Below are 22206 nucleotides of genomic sequence, written 5' to 3'. Positions count from 1 at the left end.
AAGCTAATGTGAACTTAGCCTGACCTACGCGCGAACCCTTAGCCGAATGTACTTAACCTCACTTCTGGGTTAAATCAAACAGAACCAGCAGTTTACACATTACTGTGTATCGGCACGTCAAAACCACACATCGTCTTATCGCCGTATTTGTGCACCGTTTAAAGCGCAAACAGTCAAACAAAACAAACGCGCTTCAGACGAGGAAAAGTGACCCGTGACTGTGACAACCGTACAGATGTTTAGGAGGATTTTGTTTTAGCTCCATTGTCTAAGTATTTTAATAAAAGGATTGGCGCCGTAGCAAAAATCTGTGAGCACAAACAATTTAAACGTGTTGGTTAAGTTTTTTTTAATAACAAGAAAAGCGAGCTTTGGAAACAGATTTGTAATTGCTTCACTTTTCTGGCGACAGAGCAAAAAAACTTATTTGAAATCACAATGCAGAGCTGAAGGGCAACAAGTTCGAGCAGTTGTCGGTCGACGTGAATAGTTAGACATCTCAGTAAGCTATCGGCTAACTTGTTTGCATAAATATAAACGCTAACAAATGTATCACAAACCATTCGTCACACAACTCAAAAAAGGCGTTTGAAGTAAATTCGACCTTCTGCATAAAAATTTGCATGAAAAAATATGGATCTTAATTATTGAAAAGAAGTCTGTTAATATCTCGATGCCAAGGTAGGCATCTCGTTTGGTATAACTGTGGTATCGATGATGATCCGATACTAGATTAGTTTGTGCATTTCAGCTAGGTTTTCCAAAGTAGAGTAGGTACAGTATTAAGAAAAAGCTATACAGTACAATTATATACAAAGACTTCCTGACGCAAAATCTAACTTCTTTCTAATAGTCTGGAATCACTGCACTTATCAATTTTGTTAGTCGACCATATGGCACAAAAGTTGTTCTTTCAAAAAATATTACGTATCTGAATCTGCATAAAATTTGAAGTGTCGGAGGTCCATAAAACCAATAATAATTCTCCGAAACTTCAACCAGTAACACATTTCTGCTGCTAAATTTTTAAATATGAACTCAATAAAAAATTAAACCGAACAAAACGTTGGTTGCCCTGTTGTTGGTATCTAAATCTGGTATAAGCACATGACTACTTGTTGCCAATTTCCTTGAAACAACATTTTTGAAGTCGAAAAGTTGGCTTTGGACCGGATCAGAAGGTATAACCAATTGCGCAACAAAACGATATATGTTAGAAAATCTAGGAATCACACAATCGCTACACACTCTGATACAAAGTACCTTTTTGGCCCGATACTATTACAACCATAATTAAACATCAAAAGGTTTCACAAAATAAACAACAAATGACTATAGGATCATAGCAGGTATTCTTACAAATAGAATAGGTCCTCCACAGCATTTACCTATAGTTATTTGACCTTTTAACTTTGCTATTTATCCATACAACACAAGGCTTTTGAATTTCTGTTTTTGCAAACAAAAACATGACACACATTTTATTAGAAAGCATGCATATAATGTAATAGCAGCTAGGAGGCCTGGATATCTTTCAAACTCAACGGAACTTTGATTTGAAAAATGAATTTTTGCTTTGACAAACGATCAGTCACATTAAAACTTGAACCAACCTTTTGGACCATTTTCCAGGCTGAAGCGTAGCTTGAGTCGATCATTACGCTGCTGACATTGGCGATCACTTTGGTAAACGCTTTTACGCCGTCTAGCGTCGTATTCGCAATTGGGTTCAGGCCGATAACTTTCTGTGAGAAAAAGGGAAATAACGTTAAATCCCGCCATTAAAAGATATGTTATGAGCGTATATCTTTTTCTAATATTTTAATCTCAATTTTGTAGACCCTTTTGTAAAATTTTACTGTATAAGCACCTGATGGACACGATAGTTTTGTAAAGTGTTAATTTGTATCGATTTTTACTGGCAGACATATTGTTATCAATAAAACAAAAACAAATTAAGCTATGCTATCCCTCTTTAAAGTTTTCGCTTTCTATAAGCCTTAGAACAAGTTTTATCGTGATGTTGGTTGCTTTGTTTCTTTTATCTTTTCTATCTTTTCTTTGTGTATGCCCTACAGCAAGCCTAATCAACTCGTTTCAGCTGAGGTCCAGATCAGAAAGTTCACAATTGTTTCAGGTCCAGTTAATGCGGTTAAACATTTTTAAATATCGGGGGAAATTGTCTCGCAAGCAAAAGGCGAATTATTGTTTTTCGAGACAGCTTTTTAGAAAATATGTCTCTTTCCCAGTTCCTTAAAATGATAATCCAAAAGTACCCCAAGTAGTTGTGCACTATTTCAGTAAATAGGAGATTTGTTTTGGTCTACCGTTGTCAATTCGGACCGCAGCCAGGCAGTTGACTAGCCTTAGTACACAGTTTGTTAGCCGTAAGTAGGTGACCTACGTACAGGAGGAGGTGAAGCGTCATTGACTTGATTTAAGTGCACTAAGTCACTGTTTTTAAATGATTTGACTCGACATAAATCTTTTTAGCAAATATACTTGGCTTGGCTTAAGTCATTAGTCAAATTCTTTGGAATAAAACCAAGTGTTTTTCATTGTTTAAAGTTTTGCACGTTAAACAATGTAACTGCTGTATATTGAGTTTGTCTTATTTTTAGTTGAAATAATAGGACGAGTTGACCAATTTTAATAGTTTAGTCTTTTACGTTTATGTCAAATGACATGACTTGAAATCGACTTTGCTCTCAATGACTTGACTTGGACTGGATTTGTCATTTTTGTAAAATACTTGACTTGAACTTAAGTTTATTTTCAAATGAATTGTTTACAACACTGATAAAAACAAAATATAGAAAAGAGCGTTTTTTTATTGAAATTAAGGCCTGGTTTACTATTTGCATTAACCAGTATAACTCTCAAGTTATTTTTCTCTAATTATATATCTTAATTAAGGCCTCCGCTAATGACCCCACATAACCAATACCCCACCACTAAGAAACACTGCTACTAAAAACAGAGGTCCTAAACCATATAATGCGCGTTCATGCCACTTGCGCGGTCTAACTACCAGGTGTGCTGTTGAATTCTAATGCCTTGTAGGTGCGCAGCAAGTGAAAACCAGTGTTGTAGTGACTTAAGTCAATGACTTGACTTAAGTGCACTTAAGTCACTGTTTTCAAATTTATTTACTTGACTTAAGTCATATGGTCAAAAATGACTTGATTTAAGTCTTTTGGACAAATGACTTGGGTTAAAAATAAGTGTTTTCTTTAAAATTGAACTATTTATTCAAATTTTTTACACAATAAACAAATTGCTTGTTATAAGTTGCGTTTTTCTTGTTTTTTAGTTCAGTTATTGTTCATAATCGTAGGCTACGAGTGTAACGTTTCTAATAGTTTAATATTTTATTTTTATACCAAGAACATTACTCGAAGTTGACTTGCTCTAATTATGACTTGACTTGCGCAACTGATGACTTGGACTGGGACTTGACTTGTTATTTATTGAAAAAACCCTTAACTTGGACTTAAGTCATTTGAAATGACTTGTTTGCAACATTGGTTAAAACCATTGTGGAGCAAGTATAAACATAGCAACAGAGCAAACTAACCAGCAGTGAATCTCCAGCTATTTCCAGCTCGCTGGGCAGAATCGCCGTGGGGGTGTTTTCCAGTTCCTCTTCCCCGCTGGAACTGGGCGGAGGGGAATCCCCGACGGGCTTGACCAGGTTGGCCACGTTGCCTAGAACGGCGCTGGCATCTTCGACGCTAATCTCGGTCAGGTTTTTGAGTCGGTCCATCTGCGGACAGTGTCACAAATTAGTATCTAACGATTGTATTTAACATTCGTTCCTTATGCGTTAAACTTGTTGTTGTTGTTTACGACTAGCCGCAATGCACCAAAAGTGGTGTGAAAAGGTCATTCTATACATTAAAGCTGCAAGGTAAACACGTGTGGTTCTATGTGCGACTAAAAACCCAAGCTGAAAGCTTAACTGAAGTTTAAAACTTCTGGGTATCTATGCTAAAAAAGCGTCGAAGTATTTCTAAAATAGCGGGCACATTACTGTGTTCGTGACAGACAGGAAGGAAAATATGAAGCGCTCTAAACTTGTTTAAGGAATATATTTTTATTTTATCTTGTACAAGGTCTGGCAAAAGTGGTTATGAATTAAAAAGCCAAAAGGTCGAGTAGATCGACATCATCTCGATTAAGACGTTTCGATACGAACTTGTATCATCTTCAGTTAATTTGATACGCACCGAAACGTCTTAATTTTTTCGGCTTTTTAATTCAGTAAGCTTCATTACAGATTCGTGCGTAGAGTGTACTCAAAGAGTGGTTATGGTTTTACTCAAATCAATTTTCTACTACCAATAGCTAAGTATTGGTTATAAAGACATATCAGGGTACTAAGAAATAAAAATATATTTTTCTCTCGAATAGAAAACATCACAAACGAGTAAACTTGGGTCAAAGACATCGCTTCACTAACACACATTATTGAGTTGTAGGCCTACGTGTAAAATTTGCTGCTCAATGCCAAAATATAATTTGAATGATATTTGAAATATGTATTTTATTTGATTGGTTTACACTACACACAAATATGTTAGAAATATATATTTTTTGTGGGTCTTGTTACACCACTCTTTTCTCAAACGAAGCTGGTTGCAATATTTTCACTTTAAGTCTAAATTATTTTTTAAGTTGACAATTTGTTGCACTTATAATTGCTTTAACAGGCCAAACTCTTTACGATTTGCGAAAGCTTTTCAATCTATCAGATAAATGTGTGACTTACCAAGCCACAGGATGTATACCTCGTTTTTAATAACTTTAAATAATTTTTTTAACAGTTCATATCTCCTAATTTCAAAACGTTGCAACGGACTAGGCAACAACGACCGTTTGCCAGTTATTTAAATGAAAACATGTTTATCTAAAATTGCCTGTTATTTACATGACAGCTTAAATATTGTTTTGAACATGGATTTCATTAGATAAGTCCAAGAAATCAACTTTTTCATTTCATTACTTAAAATAAATTTAGTCTTGGTGTTTCTGAAATCTTTTCTATCTTTTTTTATTTTTTTACTGCTCAGAAGGCGATTCCTTCCTCTAAATACCGTTTAAGACATTTAAGGGTTGCTGAAAAAAAAACAGCAACGCGTACTATATGTACCTCTTCTTCCATCTTGCGGTAATTCTCCGACTTGAGTTCAAAGTAGTCCCAAGCGACGTGGCCGTAAGGGTCTTCGGGTATGAAACCGGGAGGGTTGTAATAGACCGACGGCGCCGTGTCCCTGGCGTTCTCGTAAAGGGAACAGGCCTCGGCTTCTGTACTGTAGCAGAAGCTCCGGCAGTAGAATGAAGTCTCCTGAAGACACTTGACGTAGCAGCTTTCGAGCGATAGGGGCAACCACCAGAGATTGTACTCGTCTGTAAAACAGCGATAAGATTTCGACGGTTTGAACAAAATCCTGACACGGAGGCGATAAAGCGATAAACACTTGTGAATCGGAACGGAATTGTTTCACTTCAGCTGAATATTATTTGTCGCGCCAAGACGAGCCCAAGTTATTATTGATACTAAACCGCAGTGGTCATAAAAAACTTTAATAACCAGCAAAACATTAAGTTTAAAATATCATCGTTTAGTATGCACACCACGATTTGAGAATGCTATATATAAATTTAATAATTTAGTTACTCAAGAAAAAGTAGGTTTTTAAAATATACAGGTACATAACTGGACATTTTAGTTTTGTTTTGGGGCAAATCTAACCGTTTAAAAGCGAGTTTAAAGGCCCGTTTACACTACAGCTGCACTGAGCTGCACTGGGCGTGAAATCGTTTTCACTTCAGCTGCAGTGAGCTGCGCTGGGCGTAAAAATCGCTCCAAACGTAATGTGTTTCTATAGCTGCACTGGGTTTGAGTTTAGCAAAGCGTGAAAATCGCTCCAAAGCGTATTTTTAAGCTAGCTGCAGCTGCTGCACTGGGCTTGAGTTTAGCAAAGCGTGAAACGCTCGCCACAATAGAATTTAAATGCAAATTACGCTTTGCTCAGCTCAGTGCAGCTGTAGTGTAAACGGGCCTTAATGGTAAATAAGTGTTGTATCAAATAACAATGTCTAATTATTTTTAGTTATAAATCCTACACTAAGTTTAGCCTCATCGGTAACGTAGCTTATTTGAAACATGGAAAAATTAATATAAATGTATAAAATCACTATATTCCCTAACATTTGAATTTCGAAACGTGGCCTTTCGAAGTGTCGCCTGTTGTTTGTAAGTTACCTTGTTTATTTCAAACAGCTGAAGTTACGCCACACAGCTGTAAGTTACTCCAAATAGTTTACTCACCCATTTTCATTCCTCGAACCCGGATGAAGTTCCGTGAAACTGAAAAAGAGGAATATTTTTCCATCAGTTTTTTTTTTGATAAAAAACGATGAACATTTCCTTGGCAATAAAATCTCCATACCCCAAAACTAAACTACCGCCTTTAGACTTACGAAGTCTATAAAAAAAGGTGAACTACTACATCTATGAGTAATGAGACCATAAACTTAGTTTGTTAGGAAAATACTTTTGTAAGCAATTTTAGACGTTAGTTTAGTAAAGTTTTAATACCGAATGTTAAATATTTCGGTAGCATTCTAACATGTAGTAAACTTATCATGTAAGACACAGTGTAAGACACAGGATTATATGCTTGTTTAAAGTTGTTCACTTTATGCGGGTAAACTTATAAAACATTTGTTTACGTAGATCCCATTGAAATCATATGACCGACAAACTAAAAAGGTCGCAACCTTTTTCCATAAAGATACAGCCTATTGTAATACACAGCGTGGCGTCACTCAGTTGTTTCTCAGACTTATTTACTGGATACGGGTCACGTATGGAATTTCAACGGGACGTTCAAGTTTGTTTGAACAGCCAGGGTCATGTGGTTAAGCGTAGCCTAAAACATTCGGGGAGGCCCTGGTGTCTTGACATCAATGCTGACAAATGAGAGTTGAAAAAACCAGCTGTCCGCCGTGGCCGTGCAAGTGTTTGCTTTGACCTCTCATACAGTAGGACAATGTTTTTTCTTAACGACTGTGGGTCGATACCTGATTGGACAGCCGCCATTCGTTATATCGTTTGCTTAAGTTGTTACAGACCGCGCAAAAAGACATGATTTACGGCCTAAAAGTATTTTACAAGGTCTGTGATCTTGTTGTTGATAAATTGATGTTAATTATATGTTCATGACCCTTGCAATCATACGTCGATCTTAATTACTGATAAGTGACAGCAGTATTAAGGTAAGCCCCTAAAGTTGTCTTTGCTGAAGAAACATATATCTATATATTTTAACATCTACATAACATTTAAAACTTTGATTAATAATATAGCTTGACTACTGCTGCAAAGGATCAACCTGCCGGAAATCTGGCTTAAAAATCGGTGCTAAATATAATTTGTGTAGATGAGGTTGAACGTGATTCTCAAATGCATATCATAAGTTCAGAATACCATCGTTTAATATGCATGCCACCATTTGTGAATGTTATGTAAAATTTAAGAATTTAATTACTCAAACATCTCTTCACAATAATACCACTTTAAATTCCTCTCTGATGACACGAAAGTAAACGATTGGGACTTGGACTTGACTTTGTGAAGTGCTAGCTTAGACGTGTTAGCTTACTTTGAAAAAGCGAGTTTAAATTTTTGGTTCACAAAACCTAGTGTGTTGGTACAGAATAATATTTAACAAAAAAAATCAAAACAATTTAAAGTTTTTTACTTCTTTCGTAGACCGCTGCATCATCTGACCCTCCGATTTCAATGACGTATGCCAGAAAAATCTGAAATATCCGAAAAATGAGTGTCATAGGAAAGTAAGCACTTTACGTTTTCGACAACCAATAAAATAAAAACAGGTATAATATGAGAGAATATCAGTGTTGTAATGACTTAAGTCAATGACTTGACTTAAGTGCACTTAAGTCACTGTTTTTAAATGACTTGACTTGACTTAAGTCTTTTGGCAAAAAGGCTTGACTTGACTTCAGTCTTTTGGGCAAATGACTTGATTTGTCTTAAGTTATTTGGCCAAATGACTTGGGTTAAAATAAATTGTTTTAATTAAACAATTAATTATAAAATTGCGTTATTTAGCCCAATCTTTGCACAAAAACGAATTTGCTTGTTATATGCAGCTTTTATGTTATTTTTGACTTGAGTTGCTCATAATAATCGGACGAGTTTGCCGGTTTTCATAATTTAAAGTTTTCATTTTTTGACAAGGGCTGGACTTGAAGTTGACTTGCTCTAATTATGACTTGACTGGGACTTGGCTTGGGTAACCGATGACTTGACTGGGACTTAAGTCATTTCAAAATGACTTGTTTACAACACTGGAGAATATTACTTATTATAAACGATATTTTTACGTTTTGTATATTATTGTTATTTGAAAGTTAACACTTAAACATTATCAAATGGGACAAGTTTAAATTATGTTATCAGCTCAGTTAAATTTGAATCGCATGCTTACAGTTACAATAAGGAACAAAGTTTCCGTTCTTGAAATTCGGCCGAGCATCCTAATTCTTCTTTGTGTGTTTCCAGACGATGGCGCTATGTACAAAACTAGAAATGGCAGACAGCTATTCAGGTGGTTAGCTATCCATACATTTGTCCGACAACCATTGTACGCATCTTACTTGAAATGTAATCTGCACAGACGTCGTAGCGAAAGCATTAAACGACACATTTAAAATTAACTATTGGTTAACGATTACTAAGCAACATTGTGAAGCTTATAAGTTCATTGCCACGCACAGCGTGGCAAGACATGTTTTGCGGCAAAACATGTCAGATGTTAAAACGAATTTTACTGTAATTACGTTCAGTTAAATAAAACAGTTTTAAAAGTAGAATCATGTTCCTAACAGATTGCATGACACTTTTAACAAGATATCACAAAATACGCCATAAAGTAAGCGTTCTTAAACTGAAGTTCGAGGTACGTGGACTAGTTTTAGGAGGTCCATGAAAGACTAATTAAAACCTTGGTGTGTAAGTTAAAAAATGGAATTCAAAAAGAATTTCTAAAAAAAAACTATTTTTTAACCGAAGCCTTGTTCATCACAAAGTTTCAATTTCCGCATTAGGTGGAGCCAAGTTTATAGCAACGTACGGCCCCCGTACGGCCCCCAGCACTTGTTTTCCTAAACACACGCAAGGCGGCAAAATTTGTAAAATTAACGGCTGCAAGTTGTGCATCACTGCTGATGATGGAGGCGACCCCCAGGTTAGGAAGGTATTGATGGGAAATGTCTGTCAACTTACATTCCGAAATATTACCATAAACCTGAATAATATGTGTGTTCTAAAAACGGGGTAGACTATATACGCCGAACTAAATCCGCGGCAGAATGACCTGCAATTTCTGAACTCCCGATAACCTTAAAGGCAGGAAAGGTTATGTTATGCAAAATCTTAATATATCTTAAGTGCTTCACGGGAAACTTATTCAAGGCTCCCTGCTTTAAAGTTTAAACAACTCTTATCGCAACTGTCCTTGTCATTTTAACCGAGGTCTTGTTCATCACAAAATCTATAGTTGTTTAGTTAGACTGAAACTTTTGCCTTACGCAGAAACACAGGTCATAACTAAAAGAACAAAAAAATTATCAACAAAAAGTTGCGAACTGTCTGGCTTTGTACGCCAACCTTCGCCAATCTCTCTAAAACTGACTGCAACAGCTTCAGGGAATAAAATGGTGGCAATAGTCACGAAATCACCCCAATTGCGCCTTAAGGTGACAACTCACAAATCTATTTAAATCCTTTCTAAGGCCACGAAAGTATTTTTAAAATGCGGTATACGGCTTAAAACGGTTTCAGTCACCAATTCAAGCCACTAGCGGCAACCGCAGCAGAGCAGACATAAAACTCAAGTCGGGCATCTTCCTATAAAAAAAAACCTCAACGCGGTCTCCGGTTCCCGCTACATCTGCAATAAAACATGGCAACAACAACGGACCGACGTCGCCGCGCAATAACAACACACGGGCGGCGAGGAAATAGGAAAAAACTAGCGACGGGGCGGAATCATAACTCGCCTTGAAAACTGCGCCTTTGTAGCGGCCCTAGGCAAGACACACACAGCGCTCGGAAAGTCCGCCTTGGCAACTCTTGTCCGAGTGGCTCACAAGGAAAACAAAGAAATCTGTCCGATTTACGAGCCTCTTGTTTTTAGGACGGGCTCGAGTGCTGTTCAGGCCGTTCGCCCTCTTCTCCAGCCGCTTGCGCAAAAAGAAAAGCTCAACAGTTAGTAGAACGGCAAAGGCGCGGGCAATTAACAAAAGCTGAGGGCGAGTTTCAAGATTGCTTCGAGCCGCGATGCCTCTCAAAGTAGTGCTGGATATCGGCCAAGCAGTGTTCAGCAGGAATCCAGCAAACCATGCTCTCTTTTTTCTTGCTCCCTTCCTTTGTAGCTTTTCTTCAGTGGCCGACTTACAAGGCCACTTTGAAATATTTGCCTTTTTTACCGCCTCTTGACTGAAAACGGTAAACTGTATAACTATATACAAAAATATGACTCAGAGTTGGATCAATTACATCAATTCAGTTCAATTACAATTACTCCGTTTAATGTTTTTATTACATTACAATTACAATTGTAATTAATTACATCTATTATAATTTTCCGCATTGAAACTTTTTCTCAATATCAAGGCGTTAAGCCAAAAGTTTAGCAAATTACAATTGTAACTAGAATTACACAGAAATAAAATGCCTCAATTACAATACAATTACATTAAAAACTGTAATTCATACAATTACAAATTACAATTGATCCAACTCTGATATGACTGCTATATACTGTTGAAGACCCATTTAAACAGGCCAATAGTTTTGGAAACAGGCACCAAAGCATGGCCGGATAAAAAGAGCCTGGCCCATTCCAGCTGGCCGTGTAAACTGACCTCCTCTCTCCAAACCAACAGTCGTCCAGCAAAACACATTGCCTATTGCGTCAGCGTTGTCATGACAGCAGGCGATCTTTTGTAATGACACGATGTACTAAAGACGGCAACTTATTCTGATTTTTGCGACAACAGTAGGCTACCAGCTAAAAGCAAACATTTTTGTATTGTGCGTAACGTGGATGTTTTCGTTGGGACTTAAAAGTGTACCATTTTTGAACCATAACTGTTTCAAGTGCGCAATCTATGAACTTAATCTTGGCGTCTCTAAAGTTAAACCGTTTATCAGATCGTAAATTTTGTAGTAAGTTTAGTCAGTTATATTTTCTAAGGTGAACGGGAAATGCAAATAAACGTTAAAACTGGCTCCTTAAAAAAAAATGAAAATATTGTTTATGCTCCGCATAAGATGGAATGCATAACATTGTAAATGAAATGCCAGTTATATAAAAATAATTATAATAGGATAAAAGTGCCAGTTAAAAATGCGCAGTAAATAAAACGCCAGTTATATCCAATAAACTGTAGCAAACGCTGGTATCAACTAAAAGAGATACTGTTTAAGTGACGAAGTGACCTACAAATGTTTTTTCGCTTGGTGGCAATAGTAAGCAAAAAAGGTTAAAAAATTCACCAGTCGCAAAGTTGAAGCCTATCTTCAAGACTGTTATCGCAGTAATTCTAACAGCAATTACTGTAAAGGCTTTTTGCCAATAAATGGAAAAACACTGCCGTAATTTTAGTAGCAAATGATCGAGATAGATTTTGTATTTGGGTGTAGCAAGTGTGTGCACCTAGATTTACAATTTAAACTGCACATCTGAACCAATAAGAGTTCGTCAAAATAGGGCTTAACTTTAACTTTTACCAGTTTTTAAAGGGCGAGCCAGTTTAGATTAAAGTAAAGCCGACTTATTTCAGTACAGGCATTAAAATTTAAATCCAATCTTTACCCCTAAATACTGTGTTTCAGAAGTTTTGTTACGGGTAACTTTCAAAATCCGCGCATATTGTTGAAGATTTAGTCATTCGCAGAAGAATGACGATTGCCAGAAATGAAATACAAAGCGATTTTGTCATATAACTGTATAAAATGTATGTTGTCGTAAAATTTGTCTAACTTGGTGCAACCAACTTACTATTCAAGCCGTCAGCTGATTTTTACTGGAATAAAACTAGCAAAGAAAAAATTGATTTTTATATTCATTTTAGTTCATCAATTAAAATTACTTTTCTAGTTTCGCCCTTAAAAAATATTTTGCATTTTTGTTTATCATCCTCTGTTAGGATCAGGGTTTCCAGGATTTTTGTTTAGGGTATATCCATATCTAAAAAGCGTCACAAGTTATACGTTATAGTTAAGTAATCTTAAGAAGCGCGCTGTCCTCGAACGAAGTGTTGTACAATTATTATTAAACTGAATTATTGAGAATCGCACAAAGCACAAAAAAATGAGTTTGTTTGGTTTCAGTTGGCCAAGCATTTACCTGTGTTGTAGCCTAATCATTAAGTCCATGCTTTGACTAAAGCGCACTTAAGTCACTGTTTTTAAACGACTTGACTTGAATTTAGTCTATTGGGTAAAATGACTTGACTTGAGTATTTAAAGTTAGACAAATGACTTGGGTTGAAATCATTATTTATTTTAATTTTTTCACATAAACTAATTACTTACTAAATATTGGATTTTTGTTATTTTTAGTTGAGTTATTGATTATAATCGAACAAGTTTAGCAATTTAAATGGTTTAAGGTTTTATTTTTATGACAGGAACTTGACTTGGGCAACTGGTGACTTGGACTGGGACTCAAGTCTTTCCAAAATGACTTGTTTATAACACTGAACAATGAACATTAACACATTGGGCACATGAAACGGTTAGCACTATTCACTGCACAGCTGTATGGGTGCACTAAAACTAAATGCACATAAAACGTTCGTACAAGGCGCAAAATGCAAATGTTAAGTTTGTCTTGTTTTAACAGTATGGTGTTATTCACAAAATCATAGACAATGGCCACGTTGGAAAGTCGGTATAGACTTGCTCAAACAGAAACAAATTGCATCAGCTAGACAACTCGACAGACATATTGCAAGGTAGATAGTCAGATTCCACACGACGCTAGGATGTAAACATAAAGAAAAGAGTAAAAAACTACATTTAAGCTGAAAAATATCCCTTGAAATGAGCAAACATAGTATAAACTAGAAAAATCATAAGAGGGAAGCGCAAATACATTATGCAAGCTAGTGGGCCCGACCATGAACTATTTTAGTATAACCTTAGGGCACTGACGGCGCTAAATTGTTTCGAGCGGAAATACAACAATGGGTAGTTAAAATTAACAAAATATGATGTTTCCACCCCTGGTTAGGAGGTAAACAATAAAAAAAATAGTGCTGTAAACAAGTCATTTTGAAACAGCAAGTCAAGTTCCAGTCCAAGTCATCAGTTGCCCAAGTAAGTCCCAGTTAAGTCATTATGCGAGCAAGTCAACTCAAAGTCATCAAAATAAAAAGTTGTAGGCCTATTTTTAAAATAGGTAGCGTCGTCCCTTTATGAGCAATAATACATCTAACAACAAAAATGCTACAGAACAAGGAAATTGTACGTGCACAAATTAACAGAAATAACCGAATTGTTTTAAAAGTTGTTTAATGAAAACAAATAATTTTAGCCAAAGATATTTCACAAAATGACTTCAGTTTAAGTCAAGTCATTTGTTCAAAGACTCAAGTCAAGTCATTTGAAAACAGTGACTTAAGTTCACTCAAGTTCAAAAAGTCTTTAGACACTGGAGAAACCATTAATCAGCACTGGAATGAGGTTTATGGTATATTGCGTAGGTGTTAAGCATCGCGACCGAACGTCAAAAAATTGGTGCGAAGCTGGGTTTAAAGAAATCCGCAATGGATAGCACTGGGTGAAGTCAACATATAGTCGTCTGTCGTTGGACGGGTTCACGCCTGGTACCGCCCCATTGGCAATGGAATTAATTTGTTAGCGCCCACCACAAATAGCCTGTTTTGTGCTTTGAATCCAACAAAACGTCGGTGTCGTTTATATTTTCTGTTTTTAGGCGGTTGCCAGGAAACAATAAGGAACAACTCTGGTCGGTATCCCTTAACTGCATCTTTTTCGCATTTGAAATAAAACTTCACCCATTTTTAATAAAAATCGAAAGTGAAAATGCTGATCACTGGGTCGGCTGTGACCAGGATCGATTTGTATAAAATAATACGTTCATGTCCTGTTGCAGATCGACTAGTTTTTTTGCATCTAAACACAGGAAATCGACTTTTTCGCGAATTTGAGTAATCTGCCAGTCAAGTCTTTTGAAAAATAACTTAAGTTTAAGTCAAGTCTTTTTGATTAACTATAGTGAAGCCAAGTACTTAGTCATAAAAATTAAACTTGTTGAATTATGACTCAATTAAAAACTAACAAAAACGCAACATATAGCAAGTAAATGGCTACTTAAGTCAAGTCATTTAAGCCATTTGTCCAAAAGACTTAAGTCAAGTCAATTAAGTCATTTGTCCAAAATACTTAAGTCAATTAAGTAATTTGTCCAAAATACTTAAGTCAAGTCAATTGAGTCATTTGTCCAAAAATTTAAGTCAAATCAAGTCATTTGAAAACAGCGACCTAAGTGCACTCCACACTCGATTGTGCTATGCCAGTGTTTCTTAATCAGGTGAATGGTTCACCCCAGGGTGAATAAAATTTTTACAGGAGTGAACCAACCAAAAAGGGTGAATAAGGGTGAACCGTCAGAAATGGGTAATAGCTTGCGAGCAGGGTGGATATTCCTGGTGTTTAACCTGTTTAGTTAAATATAGACGAGAGAGTTTTATCCTACCAAGAGGCAAGGGTGAATGAAATCTGGAGATAATGCTAAGGGTGAAAAAAACTAAAAAAGTTTAAGAAGCACTGTGCTGTGCTATCACAAAAATCTAACTCAGTTTTTCGAACCACGTGTCCTTTTCCACTCAAAGTGGGTAAATTTGTTTATGGGCGCGTGCGGGAGGTGGAGAAAAGCGCCAGACGCGGCACGCTTGTCTGAGAGCGCAAATCGGTCTTCCCATTCAAGCCCAGAGTCGGTTTAACCGGCATCAAAGCGTGCCTGTTTTTGCCGCGTGGACCGAGATCTATTTTTGGCGAGGATAGTTTCCTTTTTGGAAGGCAAATTCCGCATGGCGGAGCGATGCTAGTCAAGTCCAACCGACCGGCGAAGGAAAAGGTAAACTCTAGCGGCCAGCCGCTTCGGTAAAATCGTTTTATTGGTTAAATTTTTAGCGCGCGCCTTTTCTCGCACGAGCAGCCGCAAACTGTTGCCACCAACGAATTCACAACGTAAATCAAAACACAAGTCGGAAATGAATTTTGGGTACAGGTCCAAGTTGCTATGTAGCCAACCGTCGTTTTATTTTAGGAACAATAAAACGATGAATTGTGCGAATGGCTTGATAATCCATTATGCTTGTTATAATGTTAAAGAAATGATCACATTTACAACACAAACTATTAATTACTTTCTGCAAATAACTCCATTTTTCACACTTTTCCAAAAAAGAATTTTCAATTTTGCAAGAGTCTTTTATTAACTATATGGTCTGCAAATGTTACTTTATTTGGTCATACCATTACAAATCCTTAAGCATGGATAACCTTTTGTCAAGCAGAGTATATACATATATATTCGTATGCTGCATTCTTCTGTTGGTCGCTTTATACTCACCAACAGCTGCAGCAATTAAGGCATCGCCGGAATAATATTTTTCACCCCCGCGCCTTTATAATACCGTAAACGCAAGTCAAAAAACTTGAACATTCCGTCCGTTATCGCACGAAAAAATAGTCGGGTATGTCACCTGCTTTAGCTGTTAAAAGCCGGCATCTACTTTATCGCGAATTCCGCTTCATTCGTGTAACCAGGGCGTCGCCAACGAACATGGTTGTTTATTACAGCAGCAAGCACTGGTACATGAAACGGCCGGTTTTCCTGGCCGTTCGGCAAAGGGTGCCAGGCTCCCATTTTTAGCCGTAACTGCATGACATTCTACAGCCCTCAGCAAGTTAAAGCGGTTGTAGTTTAAAGACAAGCGTTTCTCACTTTTATCTCCTGCTTTATATCGTTTTATTCACAGAACAAAACTCGGTGCCGGCCTATTTAAAAGAGCCCAGCCGAAAATCGGCCCCACAGAATATTGGCCGCCGCTAAATTTAGCAAATTGTCGCGTTGGGCGTAGAGGCGTGTCAAGTGCAAGTGTCGGCAATTAAAGTTTTGCGGCCTTGGTTGGCAGCAGGTGGCGTGCGGGATTTTTGAGCTGCTTAAAACACAGGCGTCGTTGTTAAACGGTGGGCTTTGACGCTTGCGAATGGCGCCTGCGTTTTTGACAGGGCGGTAAAGCCATAACAAATTTACTGCTCTTACCTGTTTATTTTTCGCTATCCGCCTCTGCACTTTTGACCGCACAGCACAGGAATGCGCCCGCAGCCTTCCGATAAACAACCTAGGCCTATATAAGAAGAATTATGAAAGGATCCTGGTGTTTGCCTTTTTCATTAGCCACTTCTCTATCGGCCAATCTAGAGTTATGCAATGCTTGTACTTATTTTAAATACTTTTAAGCACGAAAAATATACAAATACCAAATCAAATATTGATATAATTTGTAATGAGCATGCTGTTAATTGAATCAAATTTAAAATTGAAAAATACTGTTTTCTGTAAAACATTTCTTCTTAACATTGCGTCGCCGTTTAATTTGATTTGGTCGCCGACTGCAGTCGTTCACACTGTTAGATTTTTTGAAATTGGTTCTGAGCCAGATTCCTCCAAATTTGGGAAATTTAAGAAAACAATTTAAAGATTGTTGTATATTAATTTAAAACATTCAAAGTTATTTATTCCGTCTTGTTCTGTTCCCGTGCAACAAGCGCAGTGAAGAGAATTGAGTCGCCAAATGAAATAATGTATACATACCGCCATACATCTGCTTCCAATTCGTGTTAATTTTACGCTTGGGTTGCAACAAACAACAAGGTTTAAAGCATAATGATTCGTGAACGGCTGATTAAGGTTCCTACAGTTTGCAAACAAGTCAAGGGTAGAGCAACTAGCCTGCGGTGAGGTTTAAACCCACGACCTCGGTCATGCCGTACATGGGTCTGTACAGCAAAAATGTATGCAAAGGGTCACAGTCAGTAATAACATGGCGAGAAATTGACAGACTCTGTTCGATGGCGGATAACGAAAACACCATTACGGCGTTGTTAGGAGAGAAAGTCCCCCAAAGCGCAAAATTCATGGAATTTTATCTTCTCTTCCTCTACTGATGCGCCTCAAGGCCAGAATAAGAGCAATCCGCCGCCCGTCCCTAGCCCACAAATCCGCCATCTGTCAATCATTCCTCGATACAACCTTGAAGCTCAGCCCTGTACGGCGCGTATCTTTCTTTTCGGCCCTATTGTTGGGCAATAAGTTCCTGCTTTGTCTGCCGACGTCCCCAGTGTCACAAATCCCTCCTTTTAGAAATCTAAACAGGGTTACCGTAACACCAAAAAATTAACACGTTACTGCAAACTCGGGCGGATTCAGCTTTTTTATTGCAGGGCATCAAAATACAGATAATCCTTAAAACACTTGTTATTCTCTGCGCCAAATACATCAAATGCGTGCCAAGTGTGAAAAAAATCGTTTATTTGATTAAATTGGCAAAACTTTTAATATAAAAGGAAACGTTGCAGATTCGTCTGGGTTTACCAAACTTCTTACATATACTGTAAAGGTTGGTTCACACTAGACGCGTTAACGTCTAGCGTTAGCGTCTGGCGTCTAACGGCTAACGTCGTCCAGTTCACACATAAAGCGATTCCAGCGTTAACGGAAAATTTCCTCGCTTATAACCGAAAGCGTCAAAGTTGAAATATTTCAACTTTTCCGCAACCGAAAGCGTTTTTGAAAACGTTTTACGTTAACGCTAGACGCGTCTAGTGTGAACCAGCCTTAAGTGGTAAGTGTCATATAATTGTAAGGCCAGGACATCGGTGTCCGGACAAGTGTTAGGATTAACGATTGCGGGCCAGGTATAATACTTTTTGTCGATTTTTATTAACTTGAATATTGTTAAACTAAGTAAATGAAAAAACATGCAATAAAAAACTATAGTGAGGCCTAATCAATTCTAAAATAAGACAAACTAACCACACAACTAAAAAATAAGCACGTTTCTTAGAAATAAGCACATTAGTATTTTATACGACAATGCAATCAAAAATATGCACAAATCTTAGAAATAAGCACGGTAGGGCAACCCTGGATCTCAAGCCTTTTCGTGAAAGTAAAAATGAAATATTAGACAATAAAAAATGTTGATTCGTCCAGGTTGATTGATATTATATCATTTATGGTGCTAAACTTTGCTTTAGTTTCAATTTTGCGTCACCCTACATTCATATATTTTTCTGTTAATTATAGATGTTGAACGAAGCGGCTTCAACTTTCACACCTAAAAACAGAAGTGCAATTTATATTGTCATCAGCAAAAGTTTGGATTCTTTCTAGCTGCATTGGGAGGGCTACTGTAGTTTCTTCAAAACACGAGATTAGCTCAAACGCAAAGAGACGTGCACCCGCAGGTACCTCTGTTGTGGATTCCGTCTCAATTGCATTCCGTAGGCCTTTACCTTGCCACACGCAGGCTACACGCAAACATGTGAAACGACAAGCTGGAACTCACAACCACCAACATTGCATTGTGCAAAATATCGACGTGCTGCAATAGATAAGACTCCGATAGCAGCAATAAACACGGTTTGAAGAATTTCAGCAGAGTCAGTTGAAAAACACTACTTGCTGCTGCAGAGCGTTGAAAGTGGGTCCAAGTGGGGCGCGCAGAAAAATATATGGGGCGGCGCACCCCTAGGGGTTAAAGCAAAACACGAGGGCCTGTCGCTCACCTGCCAGGCCAACGTCACAGCTCGGGAGCATAATAGGTGGCCTCTTCTGGTTTTCGCCAAGCAGAATGAAATCCCTGTTGCCTAATGCTCGTTTGCCTGCGCTTGCATCTTGTCTCTCAGCGGATCGGGGCAGCGCCTAGCTGTGACGCGATACTTGGCGGTGCCAATCAAGGGGCTTAGGCGCGATGTGGCCTCCGTTGGGGCGAAGGCCTTTGCGGTACGCTGCATCCCCGCCCATAATCCGACGCGATGCACAGCCGCCGCTAAAGAGACGGCGGCTTGATGGCGTGCAAAGACCAGCGGGGGCGGGTGGAACCACATAAGACGGCGCCGCCGGAATGTATCTTTGGCCAAACAATGATTGTTGTCTGCCCAGGCTGCGCGTCTAATCTATCGCTAGCAGCTCGTTTCGCCGGAGCGATAAAGAGCTATAGGTGAGAGCGCGGGAGATAGTGTTTGCATATTTCGGCGAGCCCAAAGCAGACGCGCAATCCCTTTTTCGGCGATCCGAATTGCTGACGACTCGCGAAAAGGCGCATAAACAAGTCTGGGGCTCGCCAACTCGTGGTGCCTGCCGACCCAGTAAGCATTTTTTCAATGCGTTGAGGCAATTTATCCAATATTTGGCACGTACAACAACTGGCTTGTTATATTTTACGTTCGTCTCAATTTCTAGATGAGTTAAGGCTCCTAATCCGACGAGTTTACCAATTTTATAGCTTGGTAAACTTATAGCTTTATTTTTTAAAGGACTTGGAATGGAGTTGACTTGCTCTAAGAATTACTTGCCAAGGACTTGACTGGTAACTGGGTATTAGACCGGGACTTGAATTGATATTTTTTCGGCTTGAGCTTAAGTTATACTAATAACTTAAGTCACTTTAAAATGACTTTTAGTTAGTGATCAGTCCCTTTTTGTAAGTTTTCCGGCAAATAGTAATTATAGTCTGCATTTCTTAACAAACTGTTTCATTATGACAAAGATTTCCAAAATATTTCTGTCTTCGACCTTTTTAATTAATTATAAACAAAGTTCAATTTCGTCAGTGATGGACGAAACATTTATTTGGCGTTATGTATTACTTATTGATTAAGGCCTACTTGCCATTTCAAAGCGACCGCTGTTTGAAAAAGCCCAACATTTGTTAATGTTAACGTTATAAACTTGTTAAATATTGTAGTAGGCTTGTTTAAATTTAGGACGATTTTAATTTGTGAAACTTTACGTTTGCTAACATCCACGAGATGTCAGTATTGTCTAAACATTTTTGATTTTGATTTATTGACGTATTTCAGTCGAACTTGTATCTCATAACAATATCTATTTAAGACGTTTAAAAGACGCTATACATTCTGCATATATGCTTTATTATTAATTGCACGACACGTCCAACTATACCAATTCAGCTGTTATACAGTGTTGTAAAACTTAAGTGATTGACTTATCTTAAGTGCACTTAAGTCACGGTTATTAAAAGACTTGAAATTAAGTCTTTGGGCAAAATGACGTGACTTGACTTTAGTGTTTAGGACAAATGACTTGACTTGACACAAGTCTTTTGGGGAACAAATGGCCCCCGGTTGAAATGTGTTGTCATTGGAAACCTTCTATAAATTTGTGTAATTTATCTTATTTTTTGCACATAAAACAATATACTTGCCATATTATGTGATGTTGTAATTTTTCAATTGAGTTATTGCCTATAGTCGAGCGACTTTACTAATTTTATTATTTTATTTTTAGAACAAGGACTTGACTGGAAGTTGACTTGCGGACTTGACTTGGGCAACCGATGACTTTGACTGGAACTTAACCGCTTATTTATTCAAAAAGACTTGACTTGGACATAAGATAGGTTACCATTGACTTGACTGGGTCTTATATTATTTCAAAATGACTTGTTTACAAAACTGCCATGTGCTACAAACGGTAAGTAATATTTTACTTTAATGTTCTCTTCTTCCGCAGGTGCTATTTACTAAGCGAAACAAAAAACTTAAACCGCCGCTATTTGACGTTTGTTTAGTAGTGTTTTTATTTACCTATATGATACTGAGTTGTATATCATTGACGTCTACAAACACCAAAATAAAGCTTTGCATAAAAACAATATTTTGCCCGTGTTGAAAACCTTTGAAGGCTGTTTTCATCTTGTCACGGGTTCTGTGTTAAGCCCACGTCTAATTCCTCGAAAAACAGTGAACGTCAAACCGTCAAAGGCTAAACGAGGAGTGTTGTCAACTGCCGCGCTCGCTTGCATTGTCTACGTCACAGTAAAAACGTGGTGACGTGGCACCTCTTGTTGTTTCTTGACAAAGGTGTGTGTTGATGATATGCTGAGACCTGCAAGCAAGTGAGGACAGGAATAGGTTGGTTCAAGCCGAGACAATGGCGTGATTCGAGAACTCGTAAACAATTGTTGAACAAATATGCGCATAAACAACGGCAACAAAGCATGTTTCTCACGCGATATTTAGCGCTTAAGCGTGCTGCTATTTGCGGGCCGCCGGAATTTCGAGTAGTGTTTGTTGCTGAAATTGGAATTGTTATCGTCCATTTTTCCCCACAGTTTTGGCGTCAAATCCTTTTGGTAAATTTGTGTCATTTGCTTGTCGTCGTAAAGCAGCGGTTCTCAAACTTTTTGAAACGCGTCCCCTTTCACAATTTTAACAAAACTCGCGCCCCACCTTGATTCGAAATTGAAAATAAAACGTAAAGCTAAACAACAATTTATTTCCAGGTAAGTTGCATTAATGCGATGGATGTAACTGTTTTTTTTTTTTTAAATCAAATGTTTTACTCAAGGATTAGTAGCAGGGAAATATCACTTCGCCCTAATGTTGTCATAATTCCTATACAGTTTGTCAATTTCTCGCGCCCCCCTTGTAAACCTCACACGCTCCCCAAGTTCATACAGTTATGACTTAATTTCACTGAAAAGTATTCCGTTCGACTATAGAAGGGTGCTGATTCGCTACTGCCTAAAAGTAAATTATAATTGCTGGGAATTTACACAGGTAAACGTTTAGCTTCAAGATACCATTACCACGAAAAAGATTTACCCTTGCGAGACCAATTTAACCTAAACGTCTAGGCCAGTTCTCTGCAACCTTTTTTTCACTTGCGACACTATAAAATGGTTAAAAAAATTGCCTGCATAACACATGTACGAGTATGTAAGACAGCCAGACGAATTAAAAAATGTGTTTAAATATTTAAAGAAAGCCTTTGTATTATTTTTCCAATTTGCATCTTTAACGATCTTCATATAAAGTAT

The 22206-nt window shown here is 37.8% G+C and overlaps 1 protein-coding gene across 1 annotated transcript in view; it reads right to left on the bottom strand.

Moving 5' to 3' along the window:
* Positions 1–22206, bottom strand: part of LOC146135586 (uncharacterized) — a 92165-nt gene that overhangs the window by 54782 nt on the left and 15177 nt on the right. Inside the window, exons 4-8 of the mRNA XM_083396082.1 lie at positions 7770–7830; positions 6335–6373; positions 5153–5409; positions 3578–3766; positions 1614–1745 (exon numbers count right to left, since the gene is read on the bottom strand). Of these exons, the coding sequence (XP_083252208.1) occupies positions 1614–1745; positions 3578–3766; positions 5153–5409; positions 6335–6373; positions 7770–7830 (678 nt within the window). The remainder of the gene's footprint in view (positions 1–1613; positions 1746–3577; positions 3767–5152; positions 5410–6334; positions 6374–7769; positions 7831–22206) is intronic.

Source organism: Ascidiella aspersa, chromosome 8, assembly GCF_963924565.1.
Source record: "Ascidiella aspersa chromosome 8, kaAscAspe10.2, whole genome shotgun sequence".
Lineage (NCBI taxonomy): Eukaryota > Metazoa > Chordata > Ascidiacea > Phlebobranchia > Ascidiidae > Ascidiella > Ascidiella aspersa.
Note: the sequence above shows the minus strand (reverse complement) of the source record. Positions and strands in the feature narration are given on the sequence as shown.